This window comes from Cavia porcellus, unplaced genomic scaffold (assembly GCF_034190915.1).
Source record: "Cavia porcellus strain 051 isolate PalLab524CR breed Dunkin Hartley unplaced genomic scaffold, mCavPor4.1 scaffold_2, whole genome shotgun sequence".
In the NCBI taxonomy this organism is placed as follows: domain Eukaryota; kingdom Metazoa; phylum Chordata; class Mammalia; order Rodentia; family Caviidae; genus Cavia; species Cavia porcellus.
In genome coordinates this window covers 110,282,012-110,297,850 of record NW_026947485.1, presented here as the reverse complement: position 1 = coordinate 110,297,850, position 15,839 = coordinate 110,282,012, and the positions used below count along the sequence as shown (strand labels likewise).

At 35.3% G+C, this 15,839-nt stretch overlaps 1 protein-coding gene across 14 annotated transcripts in view; it reads left to right on the top strand.

The window, feature by feature from the left end:
* Lcor (ligand dependent nuclear receptor corepressor) overlaps nt 1-15,839 on the top strand; it is a 136,357-nt gene that overhangs the window by 82,390 nt on the left and 38,128 nt on the right. For 6 of the 14 annotated variants that reach the window (XM_063245128.1, XM_023561486.2, XM_063245126.1 and 3 more), the window contains 3 exons: nt 1,144-1,276; nt 6,508-6,795; nt 10,615-10,708. In XM_063245128.1, coding sequence (XP_063101198.1) covers nt 1,144-1,276; nt 6,508-6,795; nt 10,615-10,708 — 515 coding nt within the window. Of the gene's footprint in view, nt 1-1,143; nt 1,277-2,190; nt 2,277-6,507; nt 6,796-10,614; nt 10,709-13,048; nt 15,121-15,839 lie in introns of those variants that run through there. The other 8 variants (XM_063245123.1, XM_063245124.1, XM_063245125.1 and 5 more) reach the window with 6 other exon arrangements.

Here is a 15,839-nt window from a genome sequence, read left to right as displayed (position 1 = left end):
TTTAGAATTTTTGAAGAAATAACTTGTGGATTATAACATGTTTTTCACTCCTTGATTCCTTTTTACTGTGGCAAAGTGTGTCCTATTTTCTTATCTAGAGCATGTTTATGTATTTCATGATGAAAGTAAATGTATGAATCTATGCATTGCAGTGATTTGAAGTAAATTACATACACTGGGACTTAAAGAACACTTAAAAGGGGTACTTTGCTTTATGCTACTCTTTTATTCTTACAGTCACCTGGTTACTTAATACAGGCCCAGAATAAGTGTACAGTATTATCCCCTTAATAGAATATATCTGCAGACTAGAAGTAGATGCTAGCAGCTTGGATAATTTTACTGCAGCATTTTGGAACTTTTCAAGGACAGAAACATTTTGGTGCACATTTTATATTGCAAACATGTTTTGAGTATACCAGTATTGCAGCAAAAAGTACTGAAATGTTTGCACTTAGAGAACATGCAATACATTATTTTTTGTGGACTAGTTATGATCTGTTAATTTCACAACCCTTTAAAGGTTTACAGTTTGTAAACCTAGGAACGGAGTTAGGAAATCTGATACAGTATATTCTTTTTGGGTTTTCCTTTGTGATAGTCCTTTAAATATACTCCTATTTTGTGTCTAGAGAAAATAGATCTCACATTAGAAGAACAAAAATGCTTCTCAAGTCTTTGGGATTTACCTCAGCAACATGAGCACCTGCCTGGCAAGTGCAAGGTCGCAAGTTCAATCCTCAGTACCAAAAAAAAAAAAAAAAAAAAAAAAAAAAAAAAAAATTCAAGTGATAGTTGAAATTTAAAAAAAAATTTTTTTTAATTTAAAAAAGCATTCTGTCTGAATTGACTTGCTTGTGAACCAGTATATTTAAATACTCAAGATAAATTTTCCTCAAGTAGTTTAGTGTACCTGTAATTTCAAACAAAACTCTTAATTGGAAAGTATGGATAAAATCCACATAAATTACAAGTTTGCACACATTTTGCTTTTATACTTTTGTGAAGATAAAAATTTTATCCTTATTTAAAATAACCATTAAACTCATGTTTTATTTGCTGTTATTTGTCTTTATGCATCTGTGATTTTTACTTTGAATGGGGGAAATTTTTCGTACAAATATTTCACCAATATTTTTACAGGGACACTTAGTCCGCCTGGATGAACCAGCTTCGGGAGCTGGGCAAGAAGCTCTGCTTAAACAAGAGCAAGCAAAAATCATCCGATTCGAGAAACAAGCAGAGGAGTTCCTCAATGCAGTCTTTTATAGAAAAGGTTGGTTTCAGTGAAGAGTGACATTTAGCATCTGCTTGCCTTGTATTAACTCCTTAAATCTGATGTCATTTTAAAGTTGTTCTTAATATTTTCTTTAAATACGATATACTTCCTATTTTTCTGTATTTCTTTGATAAACTTAAATTTGGAATAGAGGTAAGGCAACTCCTATCCCCCACCTTTAGCTTTGAAGTCATGATGAGTTTTAAATAGTTCAGAAAACCATGAAACTGCAGGTGTTAAGTTCTCGGGAATTCTGTATTTTGTGTGAGATTTTAAGAATATAAAATTTTTGTTTAAACCACTAATAACTATAAAATTTCAGTATTTTCAACCTATTAATTTTATTTGGAGAGAAAATGTGGTTATCTCTTATAGGTAAATTTGCAAGCATTTTTCCCTTGATTACAATTGTATTTCAGTGTTGTTTTGTTTGTTTGTTTGTTTGTTTTTAATTCCTAAAATTAGGGAAACAACTCATAAGGAAACTTGTCAGCATACATTTAAAGTGGCAAATAATAGCTCTACCTCTTGGATTTTTCAGGTGTATCTTTCTCTTTTAAACTTGTGTAGGCTTAACACTTCTGTTTTGGGGTTTGTTTTGTTTTGTTGTCTGTTGTATTTATTTACTACTCTTGTTGCTGCTATTATTACTTGCATGATAAGGATTGAACCCAGAGCCTTGCACATGCTAGACAAGCACTTTACTACAACTACATCCCCAGTTGTCCCACTCCCTCTCTTTGCCCTCTTTCTCTCTCTCTCTCTCTCTCTCTCTCTCTCTCTCTCTCTCTCTCTCTCTTTTTTTGGAGGTGGGGGAGTATATGGGAATCAAACTCAGGACCTCATGCTTGCCAGGCAGGTGCAGCACCACTGAGCTAAATCCCTGACCCCTTCTCTCATTTTTGATACAGGATCTTGCTGAGTAACCCAGGCTGGCCTCCCAACTTGGCGATCTTCCTTCTTTAGCCACCACATCTGACTACACTTCTTTTAAAAGGTAGAGAGGCGCCTCTAGTTACAGTGTTTCAAGATTTAGAAATCCTTCATGGAAATATTCATTTCTTCTATATACAAAGCGTAACTGCCATTAGCCATTAGTAAACTTGCTTTCAGTATCCATTCCAGTGAAGAGTCTTTCCTTTTCAAAAACATTATTTCTCAATCTGTGTCCAAGGTAAAGATTATTAATAAGATTCTTTAAAAAGTATCCTACAAACACCTGATAATCTTGAATGGTCTTAATTATTACCTGACTCAGGAATCTCATTTTCTTTACTATGTCTTCATATGTTCTTGTTAGATTTCCTATTCTTCTGGAAATTCCTTTCCCTCTGAAGTTCAAAGGGGTATAATTTGATTGTACCTTGTTTAAAAATCAGAGTCTTAACATTAGTTACATTCAGATAACAGCCAGAGTTCTGCTTAATGTGATGAGTATTTTCAAAAAGACACTTCCAGGTGAAGTATCATACCAAATTAAGGGATGTACAGATTATTGTTGTGGGGGGCACATTGTTTTTCTTCCAGTAAGTCTCATGCTTTAGACTAGTCTTACTTAATTACTGGTATCTTCTGATCTGAGTCTCTCAGATTCACTTTATCATTTTAAAGGGCCCTGGATTCCAAAATTATTTTCAAAGCACTCATTTCCTTAGTTTTATCAACATATAATTGTTTTGTTAATTCTACTCACATTAAAGGTATAAATTGATTGGTTCTGTCATTTATTAACTAAGTATATAGCTCCTTTCCTTTGGGATGTATACTAGTCTGGTATGTTATTTTAAAAAGTTGTTATCTGAAAAGCATTATTTCACCTAATTTACAAAGTGCAATCAAAACATAAAGTGTTTAGAAATTTTAAAGTATTACAATAAAAGGCATTCATATTGTTAAACTCCTAGAATACTCCCCCTTGTTTCATACACATTTATTCCATTGCCCCTTTCTGGATCAGTTCTGGAAGCTTCTTTTGCAAATGTCTTCTAGCTTTCTTATGGCTGCTCAGTGTCCTGAACTGATTCAGAATGCTTACCTTTAACTTTTTAGGAAAAAGCCAAAGATGTATGGTCTCAGATCCATGAATAAGGCAGATGAAGACACACTATAGTTTTTTTACAAGTTTACCTTCCTGTTGTGTAGCACTTGGCAGCAGCATTCACTGTATTTTGTATTAATGCCTTGAAAAGATGGTCTTATAAGAGGACTTCTAAAACTGATTCAGAGAGTGATGGATGTGTTTGAAGATTAATGGCAGTTTGTCTTTCACTCTAACAATAAAAAAAAAAACATTCACCATATATTCTGATCATATTGTATACATGCAGGAACCACTTTTGATCCTTTCTCAGCCTCCCCCATCTCCACCCCTTTTGATGTTTTTTTTTTTTTTTTTTTTTTTCTTTTTGTATAACCCAAGCTGGCCTCTGACTCTGGCGATCTTCCTGCCTTAGCCTCCTGAGTCCTGGGATTACAAGCATTTGCTGTTTGGCCTACTTTTTCTTTAGGAGTTGTTAAATAGATTACTCATAAGCAGATTCCTACAGAGAAATTCTGTCTTCTTTCCTAGTCCCATTCCTTTGTGATAGAGAAGTAAGCTAAAGTTCTCTCATGAGCTTTATTAGAAGTTAAACAATTTTTAGACATAAAACCATTGGGAAGCCAGGCACGGTGGTGCAAACCTGTAATCCCAGCACTTGGGAGGCTGAGGCAGGAGGATCACTGCAAGTTCCAGGCCAGCTTGGGTTGCATAGCGAGATCCTGTTTCAAAACAAACATACATTTATTAAAGATAGGAAAGAATAGTGCTCTGGAGAGTGGATACAGGCTAACTAAAGGTAGAGAAATAAGTACACTCTGTAGAGTACAGAACATACCACCAAAAGAATTTACAGTGGCCTCAAGATTAATGGCTGCCATCTTTTGTATCCTTTATTCCAATGTCAAATCTAAGTTGTTGCATCAAAAACCTATTTGACTTCATGCTAGAAGAACTGAAGATAGCTTTCTGTGATTGAGCCCAAGTACAGGGATACATATTTATCCTGGATCTGGCTGGCTAAGCTCTAAACTCCTGCCTTATTTCCCTCTGAGAGACAGATCCTCACAGTTCTTTATAGGTGCTAAAGGTGTGGTGGTCTCTGTCTTCAGCTACTTCCAACTGAAATGGGCTGTAAGCTCTGCCTACTGGGAATTATGTTCTTTGTAACTACCTTAGGATGTTGTGCCTTACCAGCTGGGCTACAAAAAAACTGTCAGAAGATTAGTGAGAAGTGTTAGCGCCCACATAAAAGAGATGTTGAGCTCCTTATTCAGTAGGAGGAGAAGCTTGTTAAATTTGTCTGGAGAGTTGTGGAGTTCATGTATGAGAAGGACCAGATCAGAATATTTCCTGAAACGGTGGACTATGATGAATGTAGCTATTAGGATTTCTGTGCCTCCTGTGGAGGAGAAAGTATGGCAGAGAGCGATATTAGATACTCAAGAGCCTGATATTTGTGACCTACCTAGCCAGTTACCCACACTGTGGAGTATTGATAGAGGTGCCCATTTAAGCTTGATGGGTTAAGGGTCATTTAGCTTACTTAGTGATTACTTACTTAGCTGTACTCAGAGGAGTACTAGAGTTTTGCTTTTTGAAAAGAAGCCCCATGTCTTCCAGAGGTTCACAGGCATGGGTGATGTTTTTTTCTTCAGGTGGGCCTGGATTTATCCTCCTTTGCCAAACATATATTGTCAGGGGTTAGGGTACCACAAGATCCTTGTAGAAATTGAGGTACGTGTCCTGAACAAAGAATTGGTCAAAGTGAACACAAAAAAGTAGGAAGGTTTTACATTTGTTAAAGGCAGGAAAAAGGTATGCTTTGCAGAATTGAGTGCAGGCCACTGAAAAGGTAGTGGTTTTTTTTGTTTTGTTTTGTTTTGTTTTTTCCATACCAGGGATCAAACTCACAACTCCTCTTAATAAAAGATTAAGTATATGGTTTGATATTAAGGGAACTAGTACAGCATTAAAATCGGGAGAGTTTTAATTGAGTTTTATCAATAACCATCTACAGATTCATAGAGGCCGTTTACTCTTTAGACCACATTTCACTTTTTTAAAGAAGTAATATATTTGATTGTTGGGTTTGTTATTCATATAAATCAAATGCACACTTTACACCAAACAAGACTAGGCATACAAAAGTAAATAGATAATAGTCTGTGCCCCTAGAAACCTTTATCTCTGATAGCCTAGTGTGGTAATTATAGTCATGCAAATAATATATTTGTACAAATCAGTTTTTTATTTCTCGCCGTATGGGGGATCGAACTCACCACCTCATGTTTGCCAGGCAGGCACTTAATGCCGCCGAGCTAAATCTCCAGCCCTAAATCAACTTTCTTTTAATTTTAGCTCATTTGAATTTGAAAATTCTAAACACTTGCAAGTTCATGTGTCTTTATTTTAAACTTACATTGACTGATAACTTAGGTGTTTATTTTCTTACTTTTTGGCTGCTCAGTTAATAGAAAAAACTGATGGAGCTGGACATTGGTGACACATGCTTGTAATCCCACCTACTTGGGAGGCTGAGGCAGTAGGATAACAAGTTTAAGCTCTGTTTCAAAATGAAGAGGGATCCAGTATAGCTTTAAAAAAAAAAAATAAAAATAAGCAAGTGTGTGGTTTTCCTTTAGCTTTTGAGATTTAAGAGCTTTCAAAAGAATTCTCATGAACAGTTGAAATGTGATGCCTATTGTCGTAGCCTAAAATTATATTTGTATAATCTTATTGTGCCTTCTGTCTTTAACAGGCAGTAGATTAATACTCATGAACTCAGTAACCCATTCTTCAAATATTTAGGAGGAAATGGTTGAGGAAAAATCTAGGGAAAACCTGATGTGACTGTAGTCGCAGGGGGTACCTACTACTTAAGAGAAAGGCTTTAGAGGTTTCTAAGGTTTCTATATCAGGTAAGTAATTCTTGTCTGTAAGCTACATAGTATGTATTATCCCTTTATTTAATTTCATAATCCTAGGGGAAAGATGTTGAGAAATACTTTGATGAAAAATTTCAGAAATCTTGAACTCAAACCTAAGAGATTGAAAATATAAGTAAAATGGGAGTAATTTTAGGATATTGCATTCTAAAAATAATGAAATTTTATGTTTTCTTGAAGGGTTTTTTTTTTTTTTTAAGTACATTATCCCACTTTAAAAGTAAATAAATCTTTGTTTACAGACAGTCCCTGGGTCTCCGACCCCAATTTTCCCCTAGTGGCCCGAGAGATCATGCAGCGAATGATCCAACAATTTGCTGCTGAATATACCTCAAAAAATAGCTCTACTCAGGACCCCAGCCAGCCCAATAGCACAAAGAACCAAAGCCTGCCGAAACCATCTCCAGTCACCACCTCTCCCACGGCTGCAACTACTCAGAACCCTGTGCTCAGCAAACTTCTCATGGCTGACCAAGACTCACCTCTGGACCTTACTGTCAGAAAGTCTCAGTCAGAACCTAGTGAACAAGGTATGGTTTAATGTTACAGTCTCCTGTACCCTATCAGAAAACTTTATTTTTGGGAGAAAAAAGTATTGGCAAGTAAGGTACCAATAGCAATAATAGTATTAAAAACTAATGTGATTCTAGTCACATTTGACAATCCTCACAGCTACTCAGGAGGCTGAGTCAGAAGGATCACATGTACCCAAGACCAGGCTGGGCAACACAGCAAGATCATATGTCTTTAAAAGAAAGGAAAAGAAAAGAGGGGAGGTATAAAAAAAAATCTAGTGTAATACCTAAACTATGTTTGTCTATACAGTGGTAGAAAAGTACAGATAAGAGTCATTAAACCCTTACTCATCAGTAGTCAATAGTCATGACTGATGTGTTCCACCAAAAGAAGTCAGGTAATTAATTGTTACTAATCTTTAAATTTTATGATATTAATATGAGCATTTTGTATTTTCTAAAATAATTACATTCATTTTTAAAACATCCATGAAAAAATTTTCTGTGTTTTCTAGAATTAATATCTATGCAAGAAATATGCTTTTACTTGTTAAATTGAAGTTATATGTGCAAATGAGATAAAAGGAAACGTAATTTTTCCTGTTTCATTTGCAATTTAAAAAAAAAACAGAGTAAGTAAACACAGGAGCACACCTGTACTCAGGAGACTGAAGCAGGAGGACTGCCATGAGTTTGAGGCTAGCCTAGATTGCATAGTGAGTTCAAAACCATAAAAACCCAAAAGAAAGTAGAACACATTTTAGTTGATTAATAAATGCAGAAAATAATATATATATACATGTTGTTTTTCAAACTAACCTTAAAGTATTTTCAAAGTGGAATTTGTTAGTGAAAATCCAAATTAATGAAAAGGTTGAGGTTATCAGTATCATGTAGCAAAAATTTCTTGAGTGTCTGAAGTTTAAGTTAATTATATATACCTGTTACTTTGTGATCTCATTTGACCTTTATTTTACAAAAATGAAATATTTAAACCCACTTAGTGTTTGAATCTCTACAAATAGTTATAAATTGGTGACATTAATGAGTTTTTTTTTGTTTGTTTGTTTTGTTTTGTTTTGTTTTGTTTTGTTTTTGGTACAGGGATTAAATTTACAACCTCACACTTGCCAGGCAGGTGCTTATACTGCTGAGCTAAATCCCTGGCTCGGTAATGAGATTTTATTGTCATAGAAGTTCCAAAGTTATGAAATAATGTGAATTTATTGGTGTGAAATATGTTTATTTTGAAAAGAAAATGTAATTGTGAAGAACCTCATGAACGAACTTTTTTGGGAGCTGGGGATTTAGCTCAGCGGACAAGTGCCTGCCTGGCGCAAGCACATGGTTGTGAGTTCAATCTCCAGTACCAAAATAAAGAGGGACTTTTTCTTATAAGGATAAAGATTTTGTATTTGATGGACAGACTTTTTAGTTTCTTATTAAAGATTAGACAGTAATCGTAGAGTTCCCTGTCCTGTCCCATTCCCCTTCCCACCCCCGCACTCCCTCTCCACATTGTGGTGAACAGCAAACACAGAGTCTAAATAGGAAGAAATTTTCCAGTAGAAGATCTCCTAATTGTCTGATTGAGTGAATCCCAGTACCTTTGGTAACCATATTTGCAGAGTTGTGCCTTAGAGTTTTATTGAAAATTGTTTTCCTTGCAAATTGTTTTCCTTGCCACAGGTTGGTAGTTTTCATTAAAAATCTTATTTGCTCTAAATATTACATCAAGCTGAATATGGTGGCACATACCTATAATCCTAGCTCTTGGGAGGCTGAGGCAAGAGGATCACTGCAAGTTTGAGGCAAGCCAGACTGAGTTCATGAATAAATTAGGAATTACATTAATTACTCTTTTCTTTTCATTTTTTAAGAGATACTATCTTGCTGTGTTTTCTAGACTGAGCCTAGGTTCAAGGCCAGCCTGAAATACATAGTGAGATCTGTTTTTAAAAAAATCAAGAAATTAATATTGCATCAAAAGCTTTAGGTTTATAATAGGAAAATGGCATCACACACATGTTTTTAATAATAATAGAAGCTAACATACAGTGATTTTACTTAGTCTTATTCAACTCCTAATAGGCAATATTACACTTAAAAGATATGTTGTGTTAATATTCTCTTAATAGAAATTTAGACTACGATGACTGCATTATAGAGTGTAGACTTCAAATGAAGCAAAAACATTTAAAATCGTTAGTGAATTTTAAGAGATTTAGTTTGTCACAATATTGCAGTAGTAGAATTAAAATATTTAAAACAAATTGGCCCTTTGATATTGTCTTCAGTTGGTAATACCTTAAGCAGTACATTTTCCTCTTCAGATGTCTAGTTGGGCTAGATATCTAGTAGAATGCTTGGTTGTATAAGATTATAATTCTATTTGTACATGTACTAATGACTAAGCTTTTTCTGCATGAGAATGCACTTTTATTTATAAGTTCTTGCATATTTCTTTCTAACACTGAAGTCAAGCATTACAGTGTTCTCAAGGACAAGTAGTAAGTAGGTTCTTTCCTGGGTTAATAAATTAATGTAACTAGACAGCAAAACCTTTCTTACTGGCTATCTGAAAATCAGACACATTGCACGTATCTTGCTTTGTTACTTTTGATTGCAGTGACAGCTTTACAGAGTTGTCCAGACCAGTGGGCATTGTGATGCATGCCTATAATCCTGGGACTCTAGGAAGCTAAAATGGGAGAAATGCAAGTTCAAGCACAGCCTGCGCAGCCTAGTTAATGACTTATTGAGACTTTGACTCAAAGGAAGGACTGGGGACATAGCTCCGTAAGGCCGAGGCCGGGGATTGCAAATTCAAGCCCATCCTGGGAACTGAGGGACATATTGAGACCTATTCTCAAAATGAAAAAGGACTGAAGCTGCAGCTCAGTGCCAAGGCCCTGAGTTCCCAAATAACACCAGACAATGAGATTTCTTTCTAGGTATGTTTATAATAGGGAAAGTGTCTTTGAGGGATAAAGGTTTCTAATTTATGTATTATGTATTAATAATAAGAATTTGTAATTTGGTGTAACTTCTAGGTTACACTTTCAAACGCTTACTGTATCAAGACTATTTCATCCTTTAACATTACCCATCAGTTTTGATACCTTCTTAAATTTAAAAAAAAAATTATGAATTTCAGCACTTGAATTTTAAACCTCTGTAAATTTTTTGGAAGATGGGATCCACATAACACATTTTTCCACCTGTATCTACGGAATAATTTGGATATACCTAAATTATAAGCTATTTACAACTGGTTCATCTTACAAACATTTATTAATTAATTAATGTTTACTATATACATGTAATTTAACCGTATAAACATATTTAAAATTTTTGCCTTATTTAAAATTTTCTACAACTTTATGTACTTTTGGGTTTCAGGTACATGTAAGTCTTGAGGAGTTTGGGTGAGTTGAGTTTGTATGGCATTTTAGGGCTTTAGAAACTCATATTTCAACCAAAGTAAATTTAGAAAATGAAATCTAATAAATTCTAGAGCAGACTCTCATTCAGTGTAATTGCTGTTTCCAGTATCTCATTCACTGTATTTTAGCATCTTCTATAATATCTCTTACCTTTTCTTTTGCTGTGTTAATAAAATATTTAATCCTTGGAGAAACTGGACATATGATGCTTTGCTGAATTTATAATTCAGGAAGAAAAATGTCTTGATTTTATATTGAATTTAATTTAATAACTCATATGATGAAGGTATTTACTTGGTGTAGGCCTCCGCTTTTTCATTTTTAGCTTATTCAGTTCACAGTCTGTTCACATTTTAATATCATCAGGTGTTTCTTTATGTCTCTACAGACGGTGTACTTGATCTTTCCACTAAGAAAAGTCCATGTGCTGGCAACACTTCCCTGAGCCATTCTCCAGGCTGCTCTAGTACTCAAGGGAACGGGTAAGGAAAAGTACATGTAGCCTTCTACAGTCTTATTCAGATAATTCATCAAAGATTTATTCCAGTCTCCCTTGTATATTTAAAAACTTTGGAGTAAGAGTCTTGTAGGCAGGCCTTTTGTAAAATAACTTCTAGTCCATCAGTCAATTAAAAATACATCAGTGCAAGCTAAAATAGACCAATTTTGCTAATACAAATATTGAGCAATCTTGAGCTGAGGTGGTGACACATGCCAGTAATCCCAGCACTAGGAAGGCTGAGGCAGGAAGATCACTATGAGTTTGAGGCCAGCCTCGGCTACATAATGAGTGCAAGAGAAGGCTAGACTATATAGTGAGACCTTGTCTCCAAATTAATTAATTAATTAATTAAATGAAACAATTACGAATGTGGTTAAGAATATATGTTTGGGTTTTTGGTTGAGTGTTTTGGAGTGTAAAACCCAAGCTAAATGATTGTGAAGTTTAGAGGTAAAGACAATAGTAATATGTGTGCTGAATTTATTGACTGAAAATTGGACTCCATTGTTCACCTGGTATTATAATAGGCTTTGTGTTTGTGTTCATTTTTGTTTTGATTTGGTTTTGATTGTTTTGAACTGCAGTTTTAACATGGGCAGTTCCAAAAAATGGTTTGGTTTTGGTTTTGGTTTTGGTTTTGGTTTGTAATGTGATTATTGCCAAGACATGACTACATGCTCAATTTGATAACTTAACAAATTAAAGTGATTTGACCACCTAATTTTATAGTGTAAGAATTGTCTTCATTCTCCCTATATATATTTAGTAACCATTCAGGAAAGTCAGATATTAATGAAGATATTTAGATTAAAGGAACAAATGGGCACTAAATGGATTGATGTTTTTCCACCTTATTCTTAAATTATTTTCAAACTGAAACACTCCCAACTTTCATCATTTTCCTTTTTCTCCTCTTTTCTGTTCCATCTAAAACTATTAATTCATTTTTCACAGTATATTAATTTTTAAAGGGCGTCTCGTTGTTATATAAGTACAGGTCCCCTGGTCCTGAGTCACTGGGATTCCACTTCTTTATCAGAAACATTTGAGTTGTGTAATGAAAGATGCATATAGTAGAAGCCCAAATATAGTTTGCATAAATGAATGCCGTGCTTAAGATTCAGCTTAGTTTTGGCTCGAAGGCTGGTCATGTATTACATGGTTGAAGTTGCTGTGTTATTCCTCTGAAAAATGTTGTTTTCTACTTGATTTTGCCTTGTGGATGACAGATGTACCAGCTGTACTGTGCCTATCTTGTAGTTGAATATTCAGTGCTATGTTTACTGTGTTAATGATGATAATAGTCCCTGTAGAGTTTTGGAGAATATAGCTGGTTTGACATTATTTCTACAAAGTTCTATTTGGGGGGCCTCATTAAAATATAACTTCCCCTTGGGCATTACTTTGCCAGTTGCCAGTTTTATGATTGATAACTTTTCTCTGTTATGACAGTGAAAGCTATATGAATTCATTTAGTGTAAGTAAACAATTTCAAAGCTATCTTTGTAAAATTTCAAAATAGACATTTAGTATTTTGAGAAGTTTTTCTTAGAAAAAAATGATACAAAATTGTATAGCTTTAAATTGCTTTTAACTGTGAGTCACTCAAATCACAAATAGAAAATCATGATACTCATAGTGTTTTAAAAGGAGGGAGTGGTAAGTTACAATGCTGTGGATCTTTTGCTTTCTTTCAGTTTGGTATTTTCTTGCATTGGGGCTGGATGCCATAGATACATTTTTTCCCAAGTAAAATAAATGTTATTTGGAATTGTTCAATTTTTTTTTTAATGATGAACACCAATTTGTTTGTGTAATAAGTGAGCGTTATCAGTGGGTTCTAATAGTGTAAGTGGTCCAGTTTTGTAACCAGTTGTTGTGAATGTTGAATACATTGCATTAAAATAATTTGACTTACTCTTTTATTACTGTACTTGTTTAGTGGTAACGTCACGTTGGTAACACAATTCTGTATAGATCTATGGAGACTGATGATTACTTCCTAATTAATAATTAAGGTGCTATTTTCAGTTGCGCGAAACTTTTTCTCCGAAAATTTGTGAACCCAACCAGAGACCAGCCAACAGGTTTAATTTTTCTTTGCCCAAAATGCTCCTGTTTTTTTTTTCTTTTTCTTTTTTGTGAACAAGTTTTAAAACTAACTGCTGAGACTATTTTTTTTTAATTTTAGAGAAAAATAAATAAAAAACACAAAGTGATGTTACCCAAGCAAGGCCTTCTAATAAAGGAGTGGTCCCCTCACCCATCCCTCCCTACCTGTGCAAGTCCTGCTCACATCAGTTTCCTTCCATTCAATTAGGCGACCGGGGAGACCCAGCCAGTACCGCCCAGATGGACTTCGGAGTGGTGATGGGGTACCTCCAAGAAGCTTACAGGATGGAACCAGGGAAGGTTTTGGACACTCCACATCACTTAAAGTTCCACTGGCTCGATCCCTGCAAATTAGTGAAGAACTATTGAGCAGAAACCAATTGTCCTCAGCTGCCAGCCTTGGGCCATCTGGATTACAGAATCATGGACAACACTTAATATTATCCAGGGAAGCCTCTTGGGCAAAGCCACATTATGAATTCAACCTCAGCCGTATGAAGTTCAGGGGAAATGGTGCACTCAGCAACATCAGTGACCTTCCTTTTCTTGCAGAAAACTCTGCCTTTCCAAAAATGGCACTTCAAGCAAAACAAGATGGAAAAAAGGATGTGAGCCATTCATCTCCTGTAGATTTAAAGATACCACAAGTTCGAGGAATGGATCTTTCTTGGGAATCTCGCACTGGTGATCAGTACAGCTATAGCTCTTTGGTAATGGGTTCACAAACGGAGAGCGCGCTTAGTAAAAAATTAAGGGCTATTCTTCCAAAACAAAATAGAAAAAGCATGTTAGATGCTGGACCTGATTCTTGGGGCTCAGATGCTGAGCAGTCTACCTCTGGACAGCCATATCCCACATCGGATCAAGAAGGAGACCCTGGCTCCAAGCAGCCTCGGAAGAAAAGAGGGCGTTACAGACAGTACAACAGTGAGATACTGGAGGAAGCAATCTCAGTGGTTATGAGTGGAAAAATGAGTGTTTCCAAAGCTCAGAGTATTTATGGGATTCCCCACAGTACACTGGAGTACAAAGTAAAGGAAAGGCTGGGCACTTTGAAAAACCCTCCAAAGAAAAAGATGAAATTAATGAGGTCGGAGGGGCCAGATGTTTCTGTAAAGATTGAATTAGATCCCCAGGGAGAGGCAGCACAAAGTGCAAATGAATCAAAAAACGAGTAGGAATACTGTAGAGTGCCAATTACTGTACAAACTGGGTGAGCACTACTGCATCATTGTTCAACTGTCATTGTTTGCACCTAACTTCATTACTGTGACACTAGTTTCTTTGCAGATTTTGCATTGACTTGTGTATACAGAGGTGAAAGGTGCATTCTGAATGTTGCATATTTTTAAATTTCCATGTGCAGTATGGCTCGGAATATTATTTGGCCTTTTGCATGTTTCTCTACAAAAGAGAATTGACTTACCTCACAGAGAACAGATTCATGGAAGTGGACTCCTTGCCTGTAGAGCCTGCATGCTCTTCCCCCTCCCCTTAAGTTATGTTTGCCTTTACTTTAAAAAAAAGAAGAGGAAAGGCCCCCACTAGAAAAATCACCTCTGTCATACTGGGAGCTTTATCATTGCAAATTGAAAAGCCATCTTATAAAATTACATTTTTTTCTTCTACAATTCAGCTAATTGAAGGATTAAGAAAAGAGCAAAATGAACTTTTGAATTTAAAATTTTTCATTATTCAGTGATAAATATTTATTTGGGTCATTTGTAATTGTACCTTACAGTTTTGTTCTCACTATTAAATTTACTTAAGAAAGTAGCATTTTACTTAGTGCTCACCCAGAGAGGAAGGAGGTAGGAAATGTGCACACACTACCTTCAGAAATGCTTCAATTAATTACTTTGAACACTACCTTTGCTGTAATTTTGTTTGAGATTTTCTAAGGATAGAATTTGGTCTCACCAACAAGTGAGAATATAGCCTTATCTCATGAAGGACGAGCTCCCTTCTTCCTCAGGAGCAGTCAGGGTACATTACATGAAACAGTGGAGGATGCCTCATTTTAATAAACTAATTTTCTTGGTATTTTTCAGTCCCTTTACAGACTTGATTGTATGCTAACAATTGAGTATTGTTAATGGCAACTAGTTTAACTTACTCAAGATCTGGTTTTGTTCTTGTTTTGTTTTTTTGTTGAGAGGAATGGAAGAAATAGGGAATGAAATACTTGTAAGGAACTATGGTATTACAAAAATGATACTTAGGTTTTACATCCTCAGTAGTCTGTCCATTACTCACATTGGAGAAGGATCTAAGTTTATGGTAAGAAAATACAATCCTAATGACCTAATATGATTTAGATTGCTTATCAATTGTAACAATAATCAGGAGTTAGCTCATTGGAGTGTCTTCTTTAATCCAAATGTTAGTACAAGTACAGGGGAGCTGGTTTTTGGTTTTTAGTTTTGTTGACATGAATTTTTGTTTTCTTGGCATCCTATATAATATTTCCATCTTTTTCTGATAGCTGATATTTATGGTTGATTAGCACACATTTCAGGACTTTTGAGATCATGTTTGTATAAGCACTCCTTGAAGAGTATCTAGGCCTTTTTTGAGATGGGCTTGCAAAATTACAGTGATTACGTTTCCAAAGTTTGTTTTGCATAGTTTTTGTGTGGATTTCTGATAAAACCCATGGACTTTTGTGTGTGTGTGTGATCAAATTAAAACTATTCTACAGAGCAAAATCCACATCACATCCACACTATTCTTCTAATCTGCTGAGAAAGGTTGCTCAGGCCTTTCTAAATATTTAACCAAAACTAAAAGTCCTTGGAGTTTCTGTGTAAAATTAAACATGGAGTGTTGATTAGACCAAGGTTGGTGATTTCAGATGTTTGCTAACAATTTTAAGAACAGTAGTAGTTTCAGATACTCCCATGGCTTAAATTCTTACCTGAAACTTGGAAGCAGTTAATTAAATTAGGTTAAGGCCAGTTTTCCCTCAGCAACCTATGTGCAAAGGTTAGGCACACCAT